Source organism: Megalobrama amblycephala, linkage group LG14 (genome assembly GCF_018812025.1).
Source record: "Megalobrama amblycephala isolate DHTTF-2021 linkage group LG14, ASM1881202v1, whole genome shotgun sequence".
Lineage (NCBI taxonomy): Eukaryota > Metazoa > Chordata > Actinopteri > Cypriniformes > Xenocyprididae > Megalobrama > Megalobrama amblycephala.
In genome coordinates, this window is record NC_063057.1 from 31,853,219 (window position 1) to 31,880,639 (window position 27,421).

The 27,421-nt window shown below is 37.9% G+C and overlaps 1 protein-coding gene across 1 annotated transcript; it reads left to right on the plus strand.

The window, feature by feature from the left end:
- The first annotated feature begins 15,941 nt into the window (after positions 1-15,941).
- Positions 15,942-16,662, plus strand: LOC125244423 (E3 ubiquitin/ISG15 ligase TRIM25-like). The gene has a single exon (XM_048154511.1). The coding sequence runs from the start codon at positions 16,084-16,086 to the stop codon at positions 16,660-16,662; it is 579 nt and encodes a 192-aa protein (XP_048010468.1). The 5' UTR covers positions 15,942-16,083.
- The last annotated feature ends 10,759 nt before the right edge of the window (positions 16,663-27,421 follow it).

The following is a 27,421-nucleotide window of genomic DNA, read 5'->3' on the forward strand; positions in this document are numbered from 1 at the left end:
GAATAATTGAGTAATTGTTGTTTGTGGTGGTTATAATAATAGACATAAGCCTTTAAAAATACATATTTAATAACAAGGCAGTCATATTTGGTTCAAATATAGCATAATCATATGATTTTATAGAAGAACACTGTTAAAATGCATAATATAAACCATCATCTTCTGTACGTAATGTATTATAACAAAGGCCTTGTGTTGTTAAACTTTACAACTGATCAAATCCTTGCTTAATATTGGCCAAATGACATTTAATTCAAATGTTTAATTAATCTTTAATATTTGGTTACTTCTTTATGATAGAAATGCTAGAGCCACTGTATTTTCTTGAACAAGAATACAAGGACATCAAAATATATAAGCTCAGAGGGTTTAAACTTTTATTTTGGTATCACAATAAACGGTTTGCATATTTAGAAACATATTGACGTATTCTCCTGTATTGGTGTAGGTTTGTAAATGATGTAATCATCTTACAAATCTGATGCACATTGATTTCCCAGATGAATGCTATGAGCAACACAAACTCAAAACACATGTAAGTGATAACAAGAAATCATCAGTGATGAACAGTGAACTCACACTGCAAAAAAATACTTTTCTTAGTTAGATTTTGTTGTTTCCAGTCCAGATATCTAAAAAAAATTAAATCAAGAAGCATTTTTTAGACGAGTAAAAATTATGGTCTTGTTTTCAGTAAAAATAAGTCAAAATTAAGTGAGTTTTTCCTTTAAAAAAGCAAAAATAATCTTAAGATTAATTTTCTTACCCCATTGTCAGAATTATTTTGCCTGAGGCTCAACCTGTTTTTATCAGCTCAGAGGTCTGCATTTGCCTTTTTAGATTTACGAAGCCTCCGAATCAAGTTTTTATTCATTCAGTAGCAAACAATGAAAGATATATGTTTCAAATCACCCTTGATGCTGAAAAAATTACACAGGCTATAGATGCCACAATTAGAAAATACACTTGTATTACACTTGATTCATTAATTAATCATTATGTTCAGTTGGATTAAATAATAGACAAATGTATTAAACTGAACGAACAGATAAATTACTGTAGTTACTGCGATTGACACATTTTATATAGATTGAAACACTTATTTTGTGTAGTGAAAAAGAAACTTTGTGATTTTGTGTATTGTACTAACACAATTGAAAACATGCTGAGATGTTTGAAAAAGTGCCCTTTTGATACGTTGTGATATTAGTACTACGAGTTTAGAAAATTTACCAATTGCTTGTGAAAATTGCACCAAAGCAATAAAAAAACTGTAAATAAAGCACATAAATATTACCTGAGCTTATTATTGCCATACTTTGTGCTGTTATTCCAGCAAAATAGAAACCATTTCTAAAATACAATCATTGTGTGACCATCGCAGCTAGTTAGGACCAAACTCTGATTAACATGGAAAAGATACCTTTTATCATCGCGTGTCGCGGCGTCGCATCTCATTAGGATCTCGTGATCTCATTTCCCATGGAGAAAAATCGTGATTCACATTTTAGCAAGAATCATGCAGCCCTTTGCTTGAGTAGTTTGAATTCAGAGACACCATCCATCTCCCCAACTCTCCAATAGTCTTCGTTTTGATTTAATTCCTAATGAACCTCTTCATGTTTTTAATCCTCACTAATTTTGCTCTCAGGCTAAAATGAAAAGGCTGAACAGATGACATTGTTGTGACACAGTATGATCAAGATAACAGAGCCAAGATCGGTGCAAACATTTTGAGGTCACTGCGCAGAATGCACTGCGATGCAAACAACAATGGCGGCTTACCTGAGGATGGAAGGGGGAAAAAATCTGTGACATTAAAATCTATTAACAATCAGGACAAAATAAGGTACAGACAAAATGCAACCTACTTGCTCCTCCAAAAACAGGCCAGGCCATCTTTCTTTGATGACAGAGACCAAATGCTGCTTATTGACTATTTCTTTTCTCCTGAGAGGGAATGTAGTTTCCATTTTGGTGTTCAGTATCATCATGTCCATGTTCCTTTTCTTGACTTCAAGCTCAAGCTGTTCCCTTTCATGCTCCAATGCAGCATCATCCAAACCAACACGATTGTATGGAAGAAAGTTGATTCCATCATCTCTATTATTGTCAAGCTCACTACATCTATCATTGTGTCATTTTTTTCTGTGATTGCCCATTTTAAGATTGAAGCTCTTCCAGCCCTGGCATCCTGTGTCACAGCTAAGTTCCCTTAAGCCGGGTTCACACTACAAAATCTTGTCAAGGACCTCAATCAGTTCCAATGTTCAGCACAGATTATCTGGTAATGTGAGGCATTCACAGATCGAATCATGCACCTCCTGATCTGCTCTTACACAAATCGGGGCCACCCCAATCATATCAAACATGTTTGATATTTAGGATTTTAAATCGGTATGATCAAGACTATGATTACGTCAGTACTGTCACAATAGACAATGAGAAACACGTCTACGAGGAGACAGAAGTGACGGACATTTTGAAATGTCAGTAAACAAAAAGCATTAATGCCAACGCCCTGTGTGAATGCAGCATAAGGATTATTTATTTATTTATTTATTTATTTTGGATGAATTTGCAAAGCATTGTTCACAAAACTCTTTTTAAGTTTATGGGGGGGAAAAAATAGTTTAGGGAGCATAAGTGTATTAAACTTTTTTATGGATTTTTGCTGGGCCACAACCCAAATTGCAGTTCTCGTCAGGGAATCAGCAAGTTTTCTCTCTTCTGCCAAAGAATATGAAGTGCATAAATGCATTTACACAACAAGAAAAATAAATCTTGCTATATCAGTGCAAGTGAAATTTGTCAAGTTAGTTTATAAAGTTGATAATATAGGGGTATGCAATTCCAAATCATATTTATATTATGCATTATCTGTATTCATGTTCATTTAAACTAATTGTTTAATAATTGTTAAACAAAAATTGCTTGTGTAATAGATTAGGGGTATAATAATTATATAAATCATATAAAATAATAAATAATCATCGCTAAAAGCCAGACAATTTTGTATTTAAAAAATCTTTTACTATGTAGTGACTTTTAATTTGGAGCAAGAGAAACTGTGGATTGACTTCATTGTGTCAGACATGTCACAGTAGCCTAGCCATTAGCGGATGGGGAACTGGGTAATTTAACAAAAACACAAACATTTACAGGCTTTTTTTTTTTTTGGCAATTGTTTCCTTTTCTGGGATGTAGAAATGTCATAATATAGGCATATTCATATTTATTTACAGGCTATTTACAAGAGCACATTTGAACTAATTGAGTTATTCTTTCAATTTTTTGATGGTGATTTATTTTTTGTATAAGAATTCAATCCACCTTTGCTTAATATTAGCACATTTTTCAATGACTGCTTTGTTGAACTTGGGGATCTCATGCTTTAAATGCTTTTGAATCAAAAGTATTGCCAATGCCATTCCTGGGACATAGTTGGCCGGTTTCACAGACTGGACTTAGCTTAAGCCAGAGCTTGGCCTTAGTTAAATTAGGATATTTAAGCAGCTTTTATAAAAATGCCTTAGAAAAGACATCACTGGTGTGTGTCTTGAGACAAAATAATGACAATAGTTTAGTAAGGTATTTTCAGTTGAGAGCTCAAACATTCATTTTAGTCTGGGACTAGCTTAAGCCTCATCTGTGAAACCAGGCGAGTGTTTCTCAGAAATGTTTTATTAATTTAATAGTGGATTAACATCTCTCAGATTTTGCCAATGAAATCCACAAAGCTTCTTGTGACTCCATGTGCCTCTACTGCATCAGTTCCTTGCTTTTGAGGCTGTGCATAGAGGCTGTCAACACAGGGCATGATTGCTCTAATAGCACCTTAGAGATGATGAATTGTTTTTGTAACTATGACTCATGTTATACATCATGTACAGTCTGTGTAAGTGTATAATTCAAGTGTTCCCCATGCTCTAATGTATAATAAAAAAAATCACAATACTTTGCAATATAGAATTGCAATATTTGTAATATTGCAATTCTTAAAAATTGCAATACATATCATATTGGTAACCCCAAGTATGTGACAGTATTGAATTGGGAGATGGGTGTATTGTGCCAGCCATACTGCATGTTGTGTACAAAAAAACAGAGATGTGGATGTAGTGATGGCGATAATCCACTATAAGCTAATTAGTCAGCCTGCGAATGAGGTTCAAACAGGGTCATTCCTTAGAAATGAAACAATAGTGGACAGGATTATAGATGCTATTCTGTGTAATCAAGATCTAATAAATACACTGGCTAATGCAATAAAGCAGGCAAAATAATGTCGAAAGAGGTTGAATCTCTTATTAAAAACAGACAAAGAGTTGAAGAAACCAATATATACTTGAGCCGACCAATGTGTCTAAACCAGTGGATCCCAAACTTTGTACCTTTTATAAATAACTTAGTAAATTGTTTTAAATAATAATAATAAAAAAAAAAAGTTAAATAGAGAAATATGCAATGATGGCAAAAACAAAGTGATACTTTTAAATATTAAATGAAAACCGCCAGTAGGTGGCAGTTAGTCACTGTCTTTATGAGTGAGTCGTCGAGTCATTCATTCATTCATTCATCAGTACGAAGCACATGGCTGTATTTATGAATGAGTCATTGAATCATTTACTCTCACGATTTGTTCAAAGCCGCTGATTTTGCACTAAACACAGCTGTGTTGCTTAGAGACCAAAGACTTTATATACAGTCTTGAAGGGACTTTGTTGGAGACTAACAACAGCTCTTCTGTGGCATTTGTTGAAAATATTATTTTATTAGAAATAGAGCAAACAATACAGACAAGACTGTGTTTAAAATTGACATCACTTAATAGTACCCTTCTGTTTGTTGAACTGTTGTATAAAATCAGTGTCACATGTGCAATCGTTTGCACATTTGCCGATATTATCAACATTAAAAACAAGAACTCACACAGGGTGTGTTTTTATATCAAAGAGAGATTTGTTCTTCATGCTAGTAAGTGCTACATCCCCACTTTTACATTGTCAAAAGATGATAGAGGTTTGATTGGATGTTATGTATTTACAGCATTTTGCCTGCTAGAAATACATGCTCAGTTTTAATGTCATTTTAAAGAAATGTAGAATGATATGAACGGCAAAACTCATTTTGTTTGCGTACCCCCTCTGTCACCTCACATACCCCCAAACCAGTGTATAAAGTAGCAAACCCATGTGAACTTGAACAGTCCGATGTATCTAAACCTTTATATGTCTGGTTATACATCTGTATTAAATACCAATGTGTTTGTCATTAAACTATACATTTAACCAGTGAACCAATTCATAGTCATGCAATACACATGTATTTTTTCCTTAACGGCTTCATGATGATGATGATTATTATTATATACTGTACATAACTTAAGTAAGCTTTACAAGTAAGCTTTTCTGTCACTGTTCCTTTGATCACAGAATCAATTAAATTAAACCTAAATGTGACTTACAAGTAAGGAATACTTTTAATATATTAGTAAATAAGACTTAAATAACACTTAATACAATAAAGTTAAGATTACTTACTTGAATTAATGAAATGAGTTTGCACAATTAAACAAATGTAACAAATTATTTTTACAGTGCATAGGTGACAGACAGACCCTTAAGCAAGTAATCATTAACATAGGTAAAAACACAGCTCACATTATGATACAGTAAACAAGTCATTGTAAACGTTATCTTAAGTGCATAAATCTACTACCGCAAACATTGTGAATAGAGCTAAACTACTGAACCAGGAACGACTCTTTAATTTATGATTAACAGTTAACTTTAAAGGGGTCATGAATTGAGAAATCAACTTTTCCTTGAGCTTTTGATATATAAGAGGTCATCGTACTATAAGAATATCCTGTAAGTTTCAACTGAAAACTTCCTTGTTAGTCCAATAAAGGCTTTTATAGACACCAGACCCATCGACTGATCCTGGAATAGACAGATGAAATGCCATCTCCACAAAAGAAATCAACGGCTACTTCATCGTTGCAACATTAGCCCCGCCCACTGCTGTGTTAGATGAGGAGGAGAAAAGAGCGATACAGCTCAAATTAACATTACCTTTCAAAGGATCCTAATGCTAGGAATATAGTTATATATTTTGATATATAAATCAATCGCATTTCAGTGTAGGCTTTGCAAACCTTTACAATATGGACTCGAAAGTAAAGCAACAACATGTAAGTAACGGTGTTAATTCTAATGCCTAATCTGATATTAACGATTCGGTCAACTTCATGTTGTTTTTATTAGTAGGATGAAAATAATCTGTTATTTAAAAACTGACTACATTATATATAGAAAGCGATCAAAGAACGCTGCCTTTGCAATCATTGGAGCTGTCAATCAAACAGTGGACTTGTTTTATTCAACAAATCCCTTACAAGGTGTTTGCACTGTTATGATGAAAGCATTCGACGAGATCACTGCTTTCATGCACTCAACAACATGTCTGTGATCAACACTTTTCACAATGAGTTAACCTTGAGAGCTGTAATAGTAAAAATGTGCTAAACATTTTGACAGAGTAATACTTAGCTATTTCAAATGGAAAGCCAATCACAGTTGTGGGTGTTTAAACTGAAGTCTCACAACAGACATGACCCTTAAAACAGAGCATTCAAATTAGAGGGATAAAATCAGGGTAGGAAAAATGCCTTTTATTTCTAAATGATGACAATTTTTGATGTAAAAAGCATACTAACATTCTAAGTGCACCCTAAATGAAGGCTTTAGTATGTATACTGCTGCTGTTGGAAACCTTTGTGTTTGTCGTCCAGCAGCAGGTAGATGGAGGACTCAATGAGAATGAGATCAGTCAACAGATCAGCTCTGAGGACGGAAGACAGAATCCACCTCAAACAGACACTTTGAGAGCTGAAGCTTCAACTGAACAATACTGCCATCTGTGCTTCCATGACATCCATGCAGCACTGAGAGAACTGACCGCCACGGTTACAGAGCAGAAAGGAAACATCAGAGAACTGACCGCCACCATTACAGAGCAGAAAGGAAACATCAGAGAACTGACCGCCACCGTTACAGAGCAGAAAGGAAACATCAGAGAACTGACCGCCACCGTTACAGAGCAGAAAGAAACATCAGAGAACTGACCGCCACCGTTACAGAGCAGAAAGAAAAGAACAGAGAACTGACCGCCACCGTTACAGAGCAGAAAGGAAACATCAGAGAACTGACCGCCACCATTACAGAGCAGAAAGAAAACATCAGAGCTTTAGAGACGCGACTGAGGGATGCTGAGAAAGCTGCAGAACAACATATGTTCCTCCTGGAAGAGATGAACAAGAAAAATGAAGGTACCTCACCAAACCATTCACTCTTTTATCAACGATCCTCAAAGTAAAACACCTGCAATATATTACATACTGTAAAATTGAGTTTTTACTCTGCAAATTTTATCTATTAACAGAGTGTAACAGTACACATAATCGTACCATGAATTTTCTGTATCTTATGGTTCTATACGCATATGTACATGACAAACACAGTCTTAGTTTTAACCACCTTTTTTTACTTTAATAATAATCAAAGTCTCAACTTTCATACTGTGTCCATTTTATCAAGAAATTCAAACAGAAAATGCAGTTTTGACACTCTTTGATGTGACTTGACAGATCACTGTATAGACGCCACAGTTCAAGCACAAGTGAACACGATCATCTCTTCCTCTTTAATACAGAATAAACATGAATGAACATCTGAAGATATGTTGAAAGATACAGTACAACTTACTGAAAGACGTCAATAAAACAGCTTGTAAACAATGTCACGTAGCATTACATTTACCTCAGACGAGTCATTCAGTGTCCACAGCTTGTTCATTCACCAGAGAAATGAACTCTTTCTCTATACACTATATTAGCCTGTATATTCCATACATTTTAGTGATGTCTTGATATTTAATGCATGTTTAAATCAATCTGTCATGAAAACAAGTTATAAACACCACTGTGTAAATTATTATATTTCAATAAACAAACTGGAGTAGAAAAATATTTTTATAATTAGATTTAGCAGCTCTAAAGGCAAAAACTGCCTTATGTGCAATTTACATGTTTGTATAACTATTTTTTTTAATTTAAGCGTTGATTATTACAACTAATTACGGGGCCAAGCACAAAAACAGCACAAGAAGCCAGCCAACATGGCTGTGAGCATCAGACCAACTGCAGCAGTGAGCAATTAAAGACCTATTAAGATCATTTTAGGTAAAAGAGCTGAAAAATGATCAAAAATGAGGATTTACTGGTTCATCCCTTTCGACCAATAGGTGGCGCTGTGACCAAATTAATGTGGTATGGTCAGAGTAAGGTGACAATGACACTTGCAAAGTTTGGTGTCAATATGTCAAAGCATTGCAGAGATACAGCTTCAAGAGTCGTTTTTGCATCATGCCTCAGATTTGTTGCTCCGGTGTACGAAAACGGTTTGACATATCGACTTGAAATCCATAACTTTTTGTCAGCATGGTCTGAAGATGACACGGTTCAATTTTGGTGAAAATCGGAGCAGCGGTCTAGGAGGAGTTCGAAAAAGTAGGTTTTTAAAGAAAAACAATATGGCGGACAGGAAGTTCAGCTGACTATGGCAAATTTGATATCAATGTTCTCAGCATGACCCACAGAATCTACTGAGACCAGTTTCATTACAATCAGTGAATATAGTCAGAAGTTATTAGCATTTTTGTAAATTTTGTTATAACTTTTGACCACAAGGTGGCGCAGTGCCGAAACTTCTCAGGCTCCTTCAGGGCATTGTCCTGATGACCCATACCGAGTTTCGTAACGATACGTTAATGAGTTCGTAAAATACAGCATTTTAGCACAAAATTCAAAATGGCCGACAGCTAAAATGGCCAATATGGGAAAATTGGATATCATTCGACTCGGCATGATTCCCCGAATCCAACGAGACCAAATTTATGATTTTTGGCCAAACCCATCAGAAGTTATAAGCAAAAATAGCCATTTTTCATATCTCTGCAACAGTAGGTGGCGCTGCGCCGAAACACTGCATGGTGCCTCAGGTCATGCTTGTGATGACATGTACCAAGTTTGGTCTGAATATGATAAAGTGTTGCAGAGATACAGCCTTACTTCTATTTTCGCAAGCGCTACGTACAATTCGTTCGTGTGTTTTTCGAAAACGCTTTGAGCAATCGACTTGAATTCCATAACTTTTTGTCAGCATGGTCTGAAAATGATCTGGTTCAATTTTCGTGAAAATCGGAGTAACGGCCTAGGAGGAGTTCGAAAAAGTAGGTTTTTCAGAAAATTCAAAATGGCGAAAAAATTTTCATGACGGAAAATTACGTCATAGGGTGCTATCGAATCATCATGACCCAAGGAATCAGAGGAAAAAAGTTGTTTCTAGCCCTTATGGTTCAAAAGTTATTAACATAAACATAAGTGCAACTTTGGACAGCTGGTGGCGCTAGAGGGATTGAGTTAGAGACTCCAAATTTGCTATGGACATAGCTCAGACGTCCTCAACTGTGTGCCAAATTTCATAACTGCAAGCGGTTCTATGGGCTGTCAAGACTTCAAGGCGGAAGAAGAAGAAGAAGAAGAAGAAGAATAAAAAAAAAAAAGAACGCCAACAGATACAATAGGTGCCTCCGCACCTTCGGTGCTTGGCCCCTAATTACTGTTGTTGATTTTAACCTGTATTATAGGAATTGTATTCTAGTAATGTGGAAGTAAGGATTGAGTAAGAGTTGAGAAAGGAAAATAACTAAACAGTGTGTTAAATTCAGTGTGTATACATTCTCATTGTAATATATCACAATATTGCTTATGTTTTTCAATAACAGACAGAGAAATAGCTTTTTCAGCTTCTTTGTTGGAATCTGGCCATGTAGATATTGGACCTTCTACCACTAACATCACACTAACCTACAGGAACGTCTTCACGAACATAGGGAATGCCTACAACCCAATTACAGGTAATTATCAATGAAATGGAGTCATAAACCTCAGTTTATAGTAATGAAAACCTTCTGCTCCATTCAGACCTCTCTGCAGTTGTGTAATGTGTATAAGAGAATTCAAATGATCTGCCATCTTTCAAAACTATTACACAGTGTGTTTGGTAATTAAGTAATAATACATGAAACAGCTGATTCTGTATCTTTCTTGTTATTTGATTTAGGTATCTTCACAGCCCCACTTGAAAGGAGCGTACATGTTCAAAATCTCTGTCTATGCTCATGGTGGTCACTCACATCCAGCAAATGCCACCATTATGAAGAATGAACAGCGGGTGCTTGTAGCACATGCTCAACAGGCTCAGGGAACATTAAACTCCTCAAAAGGAGTTGTGCTGATCCTGGAGGTTGGAGATGTTGTCTATGTGAGACTTTGGTCTAGCAGCAAGATTCAAGATAACAGTGATAATAACCTCAACACTTTCAGTGGTTTCCTACTGTTTCCCTTAAAATAACAGGAGATTTGGAGAATGTGATTCCAATAATTCTGAACCTTCAGCGTATGATTTAAGATGAAAATTATGAAGAATCAATAACATATGAACCTGTATTAATGATGACTAATGTGTGTTTGAAATTTGCAATAGATTACTATATATAAATTAATATAATAGACTATATGAGCTCATAAGTTCTGATCTGTCTATACATGTAAGTTTGTATAAAGAGTTTCATCACTGAGACAGACAGGACCCATGAATATCACATGATTTAAAAATGATTTGTTAAAGTAGAACATCTATAATGTTAAATAATAGCTTTTAAGTGCAGCTTGTTACTGATCCTTGATCTGTATCTCTTCATTCTACATAGAGATATTATTGTGATATTTTCTTTTCCTCATGTTCTGGAATATTTCCCCCAACAAACCTGTAGTACAGTAATAGGTTATATCATTGATGCTTGTGTGGCGGTTTGGTATTTCAACAAAACTCAATAAACTGACTACGCCACCCTGTCAACCAGGGAAAGATATTTATGAATTGATCACCTTTAAATGGGCACACAAGAACGTGGTTTCAAATATGGAGGCCTGAGACGTGGATAACAAAATACAAAACTTTATTTCAACAATAATCAAGCACAAATCTTAAAACATTCCTGCAGGCTGGGCATATTTTATATGGCGATGGATGAAGAAAGAAAAAAAACAAAGAAAACAAAAACAACCAAAGGGAAACCGAGGCTTACCTAGGGCAGGTAACTAGTGTGATGAGCACACGGCTACAATAATCACAAAAGATCTTACCACCAGGTGCACAGGTCTCACCACACACACACACACACACACACACACACTCATGTCAAGCGTGAACACACAGCACTCCGTGACAGAGTCCCACCACCGCACACGAGGGCCAACCAGCGACCTGCCTGAAGCCTCGGTTCCTACAACAAGAAGCAAAAATTAACCCAAAACCTCAACCACAAGAGAAAATGATAATAATAATAATAATAATAATAATAATAAGAAAATACTTTAATTACAGTAACACAAACAGATAGGACTATAAGTATGAGACCAGAAGATCAAGACCTACTGATGAAGGTTAGGAACAGTCTCAATGGGAGATGTTCGCTCCCAGTGCCATACTGATATAATCAACAAAACATGAGCAAAATACATATTAAACAACAAAATGAAACAAAAAAATACATACAAATGAATAACACAAATAATCAACAAAATAAACCAAGTAAACAAATGAATAACTGAAAAATAAACTTGAACAACAAAATACACAAAGAGCAATTACAACACATCCAAATAAACATCAAATCCAAAGAAAAAAAATAAAACAAATGAACCAAACACAAAAGCGCTGACCCAACGAGAAGGACCGATGAACAGCGCGCTATCGCGCCGATGGTGACCTTGAATAGTCGGAGACAGATCACAGAAACAAACGTAAACAAAACAGCAGCATCAAAGAATGTTGCCCCACAGGCTGCACGACGTGCAATGGTATGGCGTTATTTTACTGTCAATTGTCGAGAGCACATTATTGTGACGCGAGAGCATATCAATGTAATGCGCGAGCGCAAATCTGTCCGCTCGCGCGCGGATTTCCTTTGCTCTCGCGCAAATCTGGACGCGCGCGCTCAAATATACAGTGCTCTCTTATGAACTGCCTCTCCTCTCGCTCAGATATTGCGTGTGCACGCTCAAACTGTTTCCTGCGTGCTCAAACGTGTCCTGCGCGCTCAAACTGCACATGTGCGCTCACGAATCTCTCCGTGCTCTTGCAGAAATTAATTTGCTTTTGGATTAAATGCTGTCAAAAGTTATAAACCAATCAGAAGAGACGACTGATCCATGTAAATGATACGTGGAATCTTATTGGCTGAGAGTGAACTGTGCCTGGAATTCTTTCGACAAAAATATACATTTTATTTCTTTACAATTTAATAATATTTATCAAATGTAACCTAGTCTAACTGAATCACATTACAGGTCAAACCCCTATTTATCTAAACAAACAAACAAAAAATGTTTCTTAAAGTTATTGTGGTCATACGTTTTGTGTTGAAATTTAAAAAAAAAAAAAAAAAAAAAAAAAAAAAAAAAAAAGTAACATTTTACAATATGGTTTTTATTTGTTAACATTAGTTAATGTATTATCTAACATGAACTAACAATGTGCAATACATTACTGTAATTATTAATCTTTGTTAACGTTAAAAATACAGCTGTTTGTTGGTTGTTTACTTCACAGTGCATTTAATAATGTTAACAAATACAACATTTGATTTTAATAACGTATTAGTAAATGTTGAAATTAACATTAACAAATATTAATAAATGCTGAAGAAGAGCAATTCATTATTAGTTAATGTTAACTAATGCAGTTAAATAATGTTAACGCAACCTTATTGTAAAGTATTACCAACAAACATCTTCTGATTTAAGACCGAACAAGATCAGGGTCAAATCGTCATTCCCTTAATACTTAATGTGGAGATCACATACCACCATAGTCAATTTCTTTGCACGCAGGAAACAGTTTGAGCGTGCACACGCAATATCTGAGCGAGAGGAGAGGCAGTTCATAAGAGAGCACTGTATATTTGAGCGCGCGCGTCCAGATTTGCGCGAGAGCAAAGGAAATCCGCGCGCGAGCGGACAGATTTGCGCTCGCGCATTACATTGATATGCTCTCGCGTCACAATAATGTGCTCTCGACAATTGACAGTAAAATAACGCCATACAATGGATCCTAAAATCAGCTATTCTTCCTAAAAAACAAAAAAAAAAAAAAAAAAAAAAAAGGTAAACATTAAATTACTTACCACGTAAAAATAGTATAGACCTTAGTGATAGTTACACATACCTCCATATTGTCGCTATAGTCACGAGTCAGTCCGCACGCACACTCGGACATCAAACACACAAAAGGATATAATCACAGCAGGAGCATGTTGAGTGAGAGGGCAGCCGCCAACCAAACACTATGAATGATTTTCGTCGGAAACTACAACCCAAATAAAACCAGTTACCTCAGACACGCATTCTAATGCTCACTAGTTAGCAAACGCATACCTGACAGACGGAAAGAGCCAAAAACCGGAATGGGCGAGCCTCGGGCAGTGACGCACAGCGGTGAGCAAACACACAATAGTGCTTTAAAAGTCCCCTTTTATATAGCCGTGAAAGTATATGATTGGACAATTCGTGCGCTTGTGGCCAATTTAAAGAACGCACACCGTTCATCCCACTACACTTGCTTTGAAGTCATGATCAGCTATCATTATCCTAACTATTGTGCCAACGTAAGCTGGGCTGGACAATGCAAAAAAGCATTACCTTCACAATTAAACAGGTACTGCTCAATGAGTTTGTATTCTTTACCAATTTTAGAACTTGTCGTGAGCAAAAATTTGCCTGAAAGTCGTCATACATTATTATCGTGACATCTGGTGAGAGAGAACACAGGCGCAGTTGGCTGATTAATGAAGGTGCTGGTAACCCTATCACATTTAAGACAATCAACAAAATAAAAGTATAAGTATCTGTCTTTCTGATGAGATGTCTCACTTCTGGACCCTAAACTTGCAATCACAGCTCTTACCACCTGCCTGGATGAAATAAAGGTGTGGATGCATGACAATTATCTTAAACTTAACGAATCAAAAACTGAGCTGTTACTTGTTGGTATGTCAGCAGATTTGCACAAATATAACAGTCTCAATCTGCTCACTGATTCTGACATACTGTCTCCAGCATTACAGGTGTGAAATCTAGGTGTTATTTTTGATTCACAATTGTCATCCGATGCCCATATTAGAATGGTTTCAAAATCTACATTTTTCCATCTCAGAAACATTGTCAGACTTCAACCTTCTTTATCTTTGCCTGATACGGAAAGGCTTATCCATGCCTTTATTAGGTCGAGACTAGATTATTGTAATGCACTTTACTTGGGTCATCCTGAAGCTTCATTAAATTCAAAGCTCGACCGCACATGTATTGACATACACAACCGCTCGCCAGCATATTTCCCCCGTTCTTTATTAACTGCATTGGCCTCCATTATGGACACGTATTAATTTAAACCCTTTCAGGCATGAATTATGATAACCTCAGCCATGATTTTATTCTTTGATGGAATCACGTCCTCATGTTCTGATATCAGATCTCTACAATCATTCAAGGTAAAACTGGAAACCCAATTCAGATGCTCCCTCCAGTGTACCAGAGTATTACCCTTATTAGCAGATAATTCTGGTGATGTTCAAGATGGACAAATTTCAAACATAGCTCTCCTCTGAGAAAACCTAGAGATCAGGGGCTGTATTCACAAAACATCTTAAGGCTAAAAGTAGCTCCTAACTTGCAGATTTAGAAAACTCTTAAAAATAATGGGTGTGTCAGTCCTAATTTTAGGAGCCCTAGATTTTTTTGCACGTTTTATTTCATATTTTAGCACTAAAACTAGCTCCTAAATCTGTGACATGTTAGGAGTACTCAAGAGGATTCCTAAATCACTAAGATCAAATCACAAACAAACCTAATTGCTGTTGCTGCCAATCCGCCTCAGCAATCCACCCAAAGAAACTGTCAACCACTGAGGCAATAGCGATATAGCCTTAGGTGCTGAACCTTTTCATCATAAATGCAATAAATATTTTGATTAGATTTGAATCTATGATACAATGCCAAAAATAAATCTTTTATAAATAAATAAATAATGTCCGATTACCTGTGGCAGTTGTTTTCAAGAGTTCACTTAAAAATTATTAAATGGAGTAAAAAAAAGGAAACACTTAAGAACACTGATCCTTCATTAATGAATAACTACTCAGGAACAAATGAATAATGCATTATTAACACTCTAGTAACTACTGTTAACTAACAAGAAACTCTGATTAATGAATTATTATGTACAGTAATTGCACTCAGTTGAATGTGGTACTTCACTGTTAGCTAATCAGTAATCATTACTATCCCAAAACCTTACAAAAACATCAGAAGTTTACAATGACTACAGTAGTTACTAGAGAGTTATCATGTTTCTCACTTTAGAATACTGATCCAAATAATTAGTAATTCCTTCTGAATGATTTGATAATACTTCAGTCATTACTAGTGGGTTACCATGATCTTCACTTTATAATTAATTATACATTATGCATCATTTACATTAATTATGAACTTGTATATAGTAGTTTTTAGTAGTTCTCTGGGAGGAATGAAAAAACAGTAGTTACTGATTAGCCAATAGTGAACTACCACCTTCATCTGAGCACTATTACTTATTCATTCATCAGAGTTTCTTGTTAGTTAATAGTAGTTACTAGAGTGTTGATAATGCGTTACTCGTTTGTTTCTGTGTAGTTATTCATTAATAAAGTATCAGTGTTCTAAAGTGTTACCCTTATATTTTGAGTCTCTCTCTATAAGAATCACATCTAGTGGACGTTTTATTTTCTGTGACCTTTAGACTTTTACACACGTCACTTAAACACAGAACCAGGAAACTGGATTCACCCGAAGTGTATTTGACTGTTGAAGTTTAGTTGAGCTGTTGTGTGTTTGTGTCTCTTTATTCATACTATAAAATGGCAGAAGCCAGAATTTCAGTGGATCAGAATGAGTTCCTGTGTCCAGTGTGTCTGGATCTCCTGAAGGATCCAGTGGCCATTCCCTGTGGACACAGTTACTGTAAGATCTGTATTACAGGCTGCTGGGATCAGGAGGATCAGAAGAGAGTTTACAGCTGCCCTCAGTGTAGACAGACCTTCAGTCCAAGACCTGCTTTAGCTAAAAACACCATGCTGGCTGAACTGGTGGAGAAACTGAAGAAGACTAAACTTCCTGCTGACTGTTACGCTGGAGCTGGAGATGTGCAGTGTGACGTCTGTACTGAAAGAAAACACAAAGCCGTCAAGTCCTGCCTGGTGTGTCTGAACTCTTACTGTCAGAATCACCTTGAACAACATGAGAGTTGGTTTAAAGGAAAGAGACACAATCTGACTGATGCCACTGGACGACTGCAGGAGATGATCTGCCAGAAACATGACAAGATCCTTGAGGTTTTCTGTCACACTGACCAGAAGTGTGTGCTGTGTACGATGGATGAACATACAAACAATGATACTCTAGCAGCTGCAGCACAGAGGACAGAGAAAAAGGTATGAACTTTGTTCTGGTTTTGTACTCAGTGTAACAGATGTTATATCAATTTATTAATTTCACTCAAAATCTCTCCCAGTATTTTTATATTGATTTTTGTTATTTGAGTTGTTTTCTACGCTTATAAGTTCATTTTCTTTTGTGTTTGTAGTAATTGTTAAAAAAATGGTACACGGCTCCTTTAAAAATTGAGTTCCGGTCGCTTTCCTATCAGTTTGCAGTAAACGCAGCTGAAGGAAGGTGAGTTCTACTTAAGCTCTGTCTATAAAGTTTGAAATTAGCTATTAAATGACAGGAAACAATCTATTTTTGTGTTAAAAATGGTTTTGGAACATGATGTATTTGTTTTGAGTGTTTAACCAAGATCTGTGGCTGAAATTGTCTGTTTTGACCAGCAGGTTGATGCTAAAAAGGCCACAGATTGTCTTTTGATTTTGTTTTTATTTTTATTATCTCAGGTATGTTTTCCATCTACGTTTCTCTTCATATTATTGTCTTGAATTTATATAAAATGTTTTGTTGTGTGGAAAAATGTTAGTGTTAAATGTAAAGCTTGTTGATCAAATCATATGCAGTTCATCTGAAACTGTAATATAAACACGAGTTTGCAGTAAACGCAGCTGAAGGAAGCAGGTTGATGCTAAAAAGGCCACAGATTGTCTTTTGATTTTGTTTTTATTTTTATTATCTCAGAATAAAAACAAGTGGTCTGAGGGATCTATGTTGTCCGGTCTCATCTATAAACCACAACGCAGAGTGAAGGCGCAGGCCGGTCACAATGGTGCCGTGACTTTTCTCTGATGCAAGTCATCGTGGATCCTCTTTGATCAACATCAGCTTGGTCACCGAGGTTTGCTGCCTTCTGGAGCGTCCGAATTCTGCCTTGTACCTGTGCTGAAGAAAAATAAAGGTTGGACATTAGACTGCACATAATTCAGAAAAAGACTGAAAGCTCATATTTTTAGAGAGAAAAAAAAATGGAAGAAGAAAGGTTTTGAAATTGTTATACCATTTGTGTTTGATTATTTGGTTGTGCATTACTTTTAGCTGTGTGCACATGTGAACAGTTTTTTTCTGTGGTCATTAACTGTTCTAATTTACCTTTGATTTGTAAATATTCAAGATGTCACAAAATAGTGATAAGACAATTTACTCCCCTAGCGATGGGTTTGAATTGGGTTTTGCCAGGGGTCGTATCTTTGCTGAACTTGAACAGACACCACTAAGAAGGACAATTAATATTGGTTCTCCTGAATTCTGTTCTACCCGTAACCCTGCTAGAGTGCAAACTATTGAATCAGAAAAGTGTGAAGGTGCTGCTTCAGACAGTCGAGATTACAGTAATGCTGATTTAAGTAGTTTAATCACACAGCTTGCTCAACAAATAGGGCAGTCAATATCTGATCAGCTGAAAAAAGGCAGTGAAAAAAATGAGTGTCCTGATATTCAAACGCAGAGCGCAGGGACGAGCCAAGTTTTCACAGAGTCACCTTCTCTAAATTTGACTGGTATGAAGTTAGTGATGAAGCCTGATGTTAAAGCACCTCCATGTTTCAGAGGGGATGAATCTGACAAATTATCAGTACACGAATGGGAAGAACTCATGGATGTTTATTTGAGGAAGAAAGGCGTTCCTTTAGCTGAACAAGCTGACGAAATCATGTCGAACTTGATGGGGAGAGCTAAAGATGTAATCAAGATAGCATTACGCAGCAATCCATCACTGAACCCTAAAACAAACCCGAGGATTGTCACAGACATACTCAAACAGCACTTCAGCGAATTAACATATTCTTCTATGCCGCTTGCAGACTTTTATGGTACTTTACCTGTAGCAGGAGAGAATGCAATGGAATATTGGATTCGGCTTAATAAAGCTGTTGATGTCGCTGACGAGTGTTTGAGGAGACAGGGCAGAAGTATTGAAGATCCTACCCGTGAGGTGACGCAAATGTTTGTTAAACATTGCCCTGACCAATCTCTTTCTGCTATTTTAAAGTTCAAGTCTGCTGATAGGTGGACGGCGGCCGAAATACAAGAACGTCTTGATGAATATCAAGCTGAGAAAAGAGCACAAATGAAGGCACAGTCCAACCGTCCTTCCTTTGCGAAAACTGTGGCTGCTAATGCTCAAATGCCGAATTTGGATGATGGGACATCTGGGATTGAGCCGAAAGTGTCTGCAGGTCAAGGTGGGTTACCAGTTACACCATCAGTTCAGACAAGTGACAGCTGCACTCAGTCCCTTATCAGCCTTCTCGATCGTGTGCTGAAACAAAACATGCAAAGCCCTTCTGTACCTGTAAACTCTTTCAGACATGGGAATGTGAGCAGGAAGTTTTGCAAAGTTTGCAGAGGCATGGATCATTCTACAGTTGCACATTGTAGAAGAGACGGTTTATGCTTGTTTTGTTTTGAACATGGACACAGGAAAAGAGAGTGCCCTAAGTGGAACAGTCCTGACAGTCTGGAGGTGAACTACTCACACCAAGGAGCTGGTCCTTTAAACCATTAGACCCACATTTGGAGAGGGGATGTGTGGGTGAGAATCAAACCCTCATAAGTGATCTGGAACAGCAGTATGAGAATGCATGCCATACAGCATCTGATGGAACTTGTGTGATATACGCACAAAATATGCAGAATATAAAAGCTTTTGATGATCTTTTCTATACTTCTGTGGTTGTGAATGACCAGTTCCACATGAGAGGAATGCTTGACACTGGCTCCATGTCTTGTACCCTCAGTGAGACAGCTGAACAAAAGTTGTTGGCTGAAAATGTCGTCCTGGACAAACAATCGCTACCTGAGAATATCATTCTTGTTGGTGTTGGGGGTAAGACCGCACAGCCAAAATGTTTGTACGAAGTTACCATGAAAGTGTATGGTATCAGCTGTCGAGTTCCACTTCTCATTGTTCCAGGACAACATGATGATTTAATTCTCGGCACCAACTTGATCAAGCACATCGTGAATCAAATGAAGAACACAGATGAGTATTGGGACTTCATATCGCAAAGAGCTACTCAGTTATCGCCGGACGGTGAACACTTTTTGGATGTGATGTCAAATCTCACACGCTGGCGACATGATGAGATACCTAGCAAAATTGGAACAGTGAAGCTCCAGCATGCTGTCACTCTTGCTGCAAGACAAGAACACTTAGTGTGGGGAAGACTACCCAGCAAAACTCCATTGTCCCTTGGGAGCACCATTCTCGTTGAACCAACTTCCTCTAAGACTATGCCAAGCAATATCATGGTAGCCCGTGTGATAACATCTATGTGGGGTGATAGGTGGATACCTATGAAAATAACCAATTTGTCTGACCAACCTGTCACGCTAAGGAAGAATCGGAAATTGGCAGATGTTTCACCTTGTCTGGCTGCAGAAGATTTCCCAGTCTTTCAGGGCACTGGAAAGATAAAGGAGGTTAGTTCAGAGATGCAAACTACTCCAAATTGCGCTTTAAATTTGACACTGCAAGATGTTGGGTTAAGTGAAATTGACATTGATCTCTGCAAAGTCACTGATGCTTCCAAAGAAAAACTTGTACAGTTATTAGTAAGTTACAATGATGTATTTTCCAAACATCCCTTGGACTGTGGAGAAGCTAAGGCATTTGAACACCGTATCCGACTTACAGATGAGAGGCCTTTTCGTTTACCATATCGGAGGATCCCTCCTGCTCATTACCAGAAGTTGCGTCAAGTGTTAACCGAAATGGAGGAGCAGGGGATAATTAGAAAATCAGTCAGTGAATATGCATCGCCCTTGGTGCTTGTATGGAAAAAAGATGGGAGCCTACGCATCTGTACGGATTTCAGGTGGCTTAATGCGAGAACACTCAAAGATGCTCACCCACTCCCTCATCAGTCCGACTGCCTTGCTGCTTTAGGAGGTAACAATTACTTCAGCACCCTGGACTTAACCTCTGGATTCTATAATTTGCCCATGCATGAACAAGACAAAAAATACACCGCTTTCATTACTCCCATGGGACTACATGAGTATAACCGCATGCCTCAAGGCCTGTGCAACAGTCCAGCTTCGTTCATGCGGATGATGCTGAGCATTTTTGGGGATATGAACTTCAGCAGTTTGCTCTGCTATTTAGATGATTTGCTTGTGTTTGCACCCACGGAGCAAGAGGCTTTGAGCAGGCTTGAAATGGTTTTTCAGCGGCTTCGGTTACATCACCTCAAACTGAGTCCCAAAAAGTGTCATTTCTTGCGTGATTCAGTGAAGTTCTTGGGTCATATCATTTCTGGCCATGGTGTCTCTGTGGACTTCACGAAGGTGGATGTTATATCCAAAATGAACAAATTACAACTTATGGAGGAAGATGGCTTCACTCCATCAGCGCGAAGAATCAAGTCGTTTTTAGGAATGATTTTCTACTATCAACACTTTATTCCTAATTGTTCTTCGATCGCCAAGCCTCTCTTTTCTCTAACTGCAGGTCAGAAGAGAAAAGGTAAAGGAAGAGTTAGGAAGCCTGTTGGCACATTCAGAAAGCTGAATCCAAGTGATTGGACAGAAGAATGCGATATTGCTTTCAATACACTCAAGGAGAAGTTGTTGAACTGTGCTGTGTTGGTACATCCTGATTTCTCTAGGCCTTTGATTCTTTCAATTGATGCATCTCTGGATGGGTTAGGGGCTGTGCTATCCCAAGTTCCAGTTGGGGAAGAAATAGCTCGGCCAATTGCCTTTGCCAGCAAAACCCTGACCACGTCACAGAAGAAGTACCCTGCGCACAGGCTCGAGTTTTTGGCTTTGAAGTGGAGTGTGTGCGAAAAGTTCAGCCACTGGCTCAAGGGGCACAGCTTCACAGTTTGGACTGACAACAATCCACTTACGCACATTATGACTAAGCCAAAACTCGATGCCTGTGAACAAAGGTGGGTTTCAAAATTGGCCCCTTATTCTTTTGACATCAAACATATTGCAGGAGTTAAGAACATTGTGGCTGACACCTTAAGCAGAGATCCATTTGCAAGATCAATTAGTCATAGGCTCATGAATGAGAGTTACAACCGCTTACTTACCGAAGCTGATGCTGTAGAAGAAGAAGGCATACAGGATGTGTTTCGTCTGAAGGTTGAGTGCCACAAGATAAGTGATCAGATTGGATGTCAATCAAGCTGTCATGTGCAGTTATGTGATCCAGCAGCTGTTAAGACACTTTGCCAAGTCCAAGGTGATTGGGAAACAGCGGCAGTGACACGAGCAGTTCAGTTAGTGCAGTTAGTTCAGCAGGCTGCAGCCACTAGCCAAAATGAACAACCTCTGCTTATGTTCTCTCATGACGAGTTGGAGAGAAGTCAAGAGCTCGACCTTACCATTTCCAAGGTACTCCCTTTCGTACTCCGTAAAAGACGCCCTTCTAGACGAGAGAGAGAAAAGCTCGACTACAAAGCGTGGGCTCTTGTCAAGCAATGGGATCACCTAAAAGTGTGTGATGGGATTCTGTACAGGGTAACTAAGGACCCAATAAGCAGACAGAAGAGACATCAGTATGTTCTGCCTCAGCGCATGGTAGAAAAAGCCCTACATGGTCTGCATGATCTTGCCGGTCACCAAGGACAGGCTAGAACAGTTCACTTGGCAAGACAGCGCTTCTTCTGGCCCAAGATGGAGCGTGAGATCAGAGAATACGTGAAGTGTTGCAAGAGGTGTATTCTGGCAAAAACACCTGAGCCAGCTGCTCGAGCTCCACTGGAAAGCATTCAAACTTCCGCACCTATGGAGTTGGTTTGTCTTGATTTTTGGAGTGCAGAGGATAACAAACAGCATTCAGTGGATGTGTTGGTTCTGACGGACCATTTCACTAAACTTGCACATGCCTTTCCTTGCATCAACCAGACAGCTAAGCAAGTTGCTCGGAAGTTATGGGACCATGTGTTCTGCGTGTATGGTTTCCCTGAGCGGATCCACACGGATCAAGGTACAAATTTCGAAAGCGAGCTCATTGCTGAATTGTTAACACTTTCTGGGGTCTCCAAATCTCGCACGACCGCATATCATCCTATGGGCAATGGTATCACAGAGCGGTTCAACCGAACCCTAGGGAATATGCTTCGCTCCTTGCCTTTGAGATCTAAGGATAAGTGGCCGCAACAAATTCAGACTCTGACCTTCGCGTACAACTCCACAGTACATGAGACGACGGGTTACGCACCTTTCCAACTCATGTTTGGACGTGTCCCACGATTACCTGTGGATGTAATGTTCAAACAAGTATCGAAGGATCCAGTGATTGTTGATTACAGCAGCTATGTCACAACTTTAATGTCTCATCTTCACGAAGCAGCTGAAATTGCTCAAAAACATGCTGTGCAGGAACAGAGGAAACAGACAAAGATTTATAACCGCAAGATCAAGGGAGTACATTTGAACAATGGAGATAGAGTGCTCATTGCCAATAAAGGAGAAAGAGGGAAGAGAAAGTTGGCCGATAGATGGGAACCTACTGTTTACACCATTGTGGATAATGACCCTCAGACACACATATACAAAGTGAGAGATGACAAAGGACACATTAAAGTGGTACATCGAAATATGCTCTTAGACATCAGTTTCTTACCAGTGACTTGTCTTAAGGATGAAACATGTGGATCTTCAGTTGCCGATTGCACAAACGATTCTGACTGCGAGAGCCAATCAACAAACTCCACTGATTCCTTGGAGGACGAAGATCCTGAAAACAGAAAACATTCATTAGTATTCAATGACAATGTCTCAAAGAGTTTGAAATCATTTGATGTACAAATGGAACAGGAAGAAGATGAGAGCGATAGCACTTACTGTGTTGATTCTGCTCCAGAAGGTCAAAACCAGTTGCTCCCTGATAAAACACTGAGCGCAGGAACTTCTGATTGTGATAAAGTAATGGCAACAGTTGACTTTACCAGTTTAGGTATCACTGACCCTGACTTACCTGTCTGTGATGATGTGTCAGTGTCAGTTCCTGACCAAGCGCAAGGCATGGTTACAACACGAGCTGGTAGAGTAGTAAAAAAAGTAAACCGTTTGATTGAAACCATGGCCCAAAAACCATTTAAAATGGCTAAGTTGTCAGACAGGTTTCGGAAAAAGTCTCAGTCACTTTTGAGCCTATTCTAATCTTTATGATTGTGTAGGAAGATTACTTTCTATATATATTTTTTTTTTCTCTCTTCTTTCTTTATCTTTTTGAGAAATCTTTTTTTCATTAAGTGTAATATACAAAATGTGAATGAGGATTTGTTGCAAAGGTTAAGTGTGGTATGATGTACTTGGCAACATACATTACTAAGAGGTTTTGAGGTCTGATCACCCTCAAATTTTCTGTATCTGTTAAGACAGATAGCTTTCATTGCTGTAACTGGAATTTTTGCATTGTGATTCTTTAGAAAACATCCTCTTTCTGTACATGCAGAATTTTGGTGAAATTAGGGGAGGTGAATGTAACAGATGTTATATCAATTTATTAATTTCACTCAAAATCTCTCCCAGTATTTTTATATTGATTTTTGTTATTTGAGTTGTTTTCTACGCTTATAAGTTCATTTTCTTTTGTGTTTGTAGTAATTGTTAAAAAAATGGTACACGGCTCCTTTAAAAATTGAGTTCCGGTCGCTTTCCTATCAGTTTGCAGTAAACGCAGCTGAAGGAAGGTGAGTTCTACTTAAGCTCTGTCTATAAAGTTTGAAATTAGCTATTAAATGACAGGAAACAATCTATTTTTGTGTTAAAAATGGTTTTGGAACATGATGTATTTGTTTTGAGTGTTTAACCAAGATCTGTGGCTGAAATTGTCTGTTTTGACCAGCAGGTTGATGCTAAAAAGGCCACAGATTGTCTTTTGATTTTGTTTTTATTTTTATTATCTCAGGTATGTTTTCCATCTACGTTTCTCTTCATATTATTGTCTTGAATTTATATAAAATGTTTTGTTGTGTGGAAAAATGTTAGTGTTAAATGTAAAGCTTGTTGATCAAATCATATGCAGTTCATCTGAAACTGTAATATAAACACGAGTTTGCAGTAAACGCAGCTGAAGGAAGCAGGTTGATGCTAAAAAGGCCACAGATTGTCTTTTGATTTTGTTTTTATTTTTATTATCTCAGAATAAAAACAAGTGGTCTGAGGGATCTATGTTGTCCGGTCTCATCTATAAACCACAACGCAGAGTGAAGGCGCAGGCCGGTCACATCAGCAAGCTAAACATTACTCAATAGCAAGACTTGACACCAGGAAGGCGTCGTTCAGAAGGTTTACTGAGTAAAATGTGTAAAACTATAAAAGATTGTATTTCATGAAAAATGTTGACTCCAATCATGTCCGACATGAGATAATCATGCAAGATGTTTACACAATATACATATACCTAGAGATAAATGCTTAATAAGACCTTAAAGGGATAGTTCACCCAAAATGAAAATGTTGTCATCATTTACTCACCCAAGATTCGGAGCGTTATGAATCTTTTGTGTCGAATCATGATTCGGATCACGTGTCAAATCGCCAAACTGCTGAAATCACGTGAATTTGCCGAACTGCTAATTCGACACAAAAGATTCATAACGCTCAGAAGTTTCCTGAAGCAGCGTTTTGAAATCGGACATCACTATATAAGTCGTTATTTTGTTTTTTTGGCGCATCAAAAATATTCTTGTTGCTTTATAATATTAATATTGAACCACTGTACTCACATGAACTGATTTAAATATGTTTTTAGTACATTAATGGATCTTGAGAGAGGAAATGTCACTGCTCCCTATGGAGGCCTCACAGAGCCATCGGATTTCAACTAAAATATCTTAATTTGTGTTCTGAAGATTAACAAAGGTCTTATGGGTGTGGAACGGCATGAGGGTGAGTAATAAATTACATTATTTTCATTTTTGAGTGAACTAACCCTTTAATTTGCCGCCCTGATTGCACTTGCTATGTGCATTACACTGCAGGCTCACTCTTGCTCGTATTCAATGTAAATCATCAACACTATCATCCGTTACGTGTGTTTTATTGAAATAAACATGTTGTCCGATAATGACAGCTGAGGCTCGGCTTGAGCTCAACCCCCAATAATGATACTATGTAGAGGGAGACTTATGAGAGACGTTTCCCAGGAGGAGCTGTGTGTATGCCTTGGACAGGAATTAATTAAATGAGGGATATTCTGACATTTTGAGTTCCTGGAAGCCCATCCAGTCAAGAGTTCAGAAACAGTGCGCACTGATATAGAGAACAACTCCAGCTGGAGAAACTTTGATACTTAGCAGAGCTTTTTCATGCGCAGACAGCAACATTACACACTAAAGAAAGATGACACTTGGGGAAAAAGCATAATAGGACGCCTTTAAACCAGTAGTTCACCCAAAAAAATGTGCATTCATCATTTACTCAGGTTATTCCAATCTTTTTCTCTGAGGAACACAAAAGAAGGTATCTTAAGGAATGTCTCATCTGTGCATATATTGAAAGTCAATAGGGTCCAAAAGTTTCAGTCTTCAAAAAGGACATTAAGGTAGCATAAAAGAAATCCATACAACTCCAATGGGGTAGTCTAGCCCTGCATCCCAATGTGCATACTATCCACCCTAAATAGTATTGAATATTCCTAATGTCACATACTATTTAGGATGGATAGTATGCACATTGAGACACAGGCAAAGTCTTCTGAAGCGCTATAAAAAATCAAATATGATGGCATGTTTAGACTCGTGACATGCATGAGCCAGTGAGGTTTGATGTTATTGATGCATCATCATATTTGATTTGGGCTCTAGAAACTGAGACATTCTTCAGAATATCTTCTTTTGTGTAATGAAAAAGAAAATCAAGTTTGTAAAGACATGAGGATGAGTAAACAATGAAAAAATGTACATTTCTGGGTGAACTAATGCTGATACTTATGATTGAACCTATAATCTTATGAAAGATCTTTAACCCCTTAATCTCAGCACTTCAATGATACTGGATTCATATCTGTTTACTTGATGATTTATGTGATGTTTCTCCTGTCATTGGTTTGTCCTTTAGCACCAGCTGAAGGAGACACAGAGGTTGTTCCAGCAGAGGATCCAGCAGAGAGAGAAAGATCTTCAGCAGCTGAGAGAGGCTGTGGCGTCTCATAAGGTGAGTCTGGAGAAGAAGAGAAGTTTGAGAAGTCTCAGTCAGGACTCACTGAAGCCACTGTGTGATTGTGATGTGTGTCCTAACAGCGCTCTGCACAGACAACAGTGGAGGACAGCGAGAGGATCTTCACTGAGCTCATCCGCTCCATCGAGAGAAGCCGCTCTGAGGCCACACAGCGGATCAGAGATCAGGAAAAGACTGCAGTGAGTCGAGCTGAAGGACGACTGGAGAGACTGGAGCAGGAGATCAATGATCTGAGGAGGAGAGATGCTGAGCTGGAGCAGCTTTCACACACACAGGATCACATCCATTTCCTGCAGGTAACAGAGATCTAGAAGAACAGGATCATAGTGGACTTGAGCAAGAGACTCACAGAGAAACATTTCATGAGAGCAGAATGAGCCGTTGACTGAAGTGTTGATCTGTGTGTTCGGTTATAATATCATCATCAGTCAGACTCTCATCTGATCATCTTCTTATGAAAGAGACGCATTTACAAATGCATTTCAGCTCTGGAAATCTCTTAAAATTAAATTAAATTAAACTTTATTTTACAACAATGTGAAATCCATGAACTTGATGGTACTAGTTTCACCCAGTAAGATTTCACATCATCTCTTTACTTATCTTTTTACA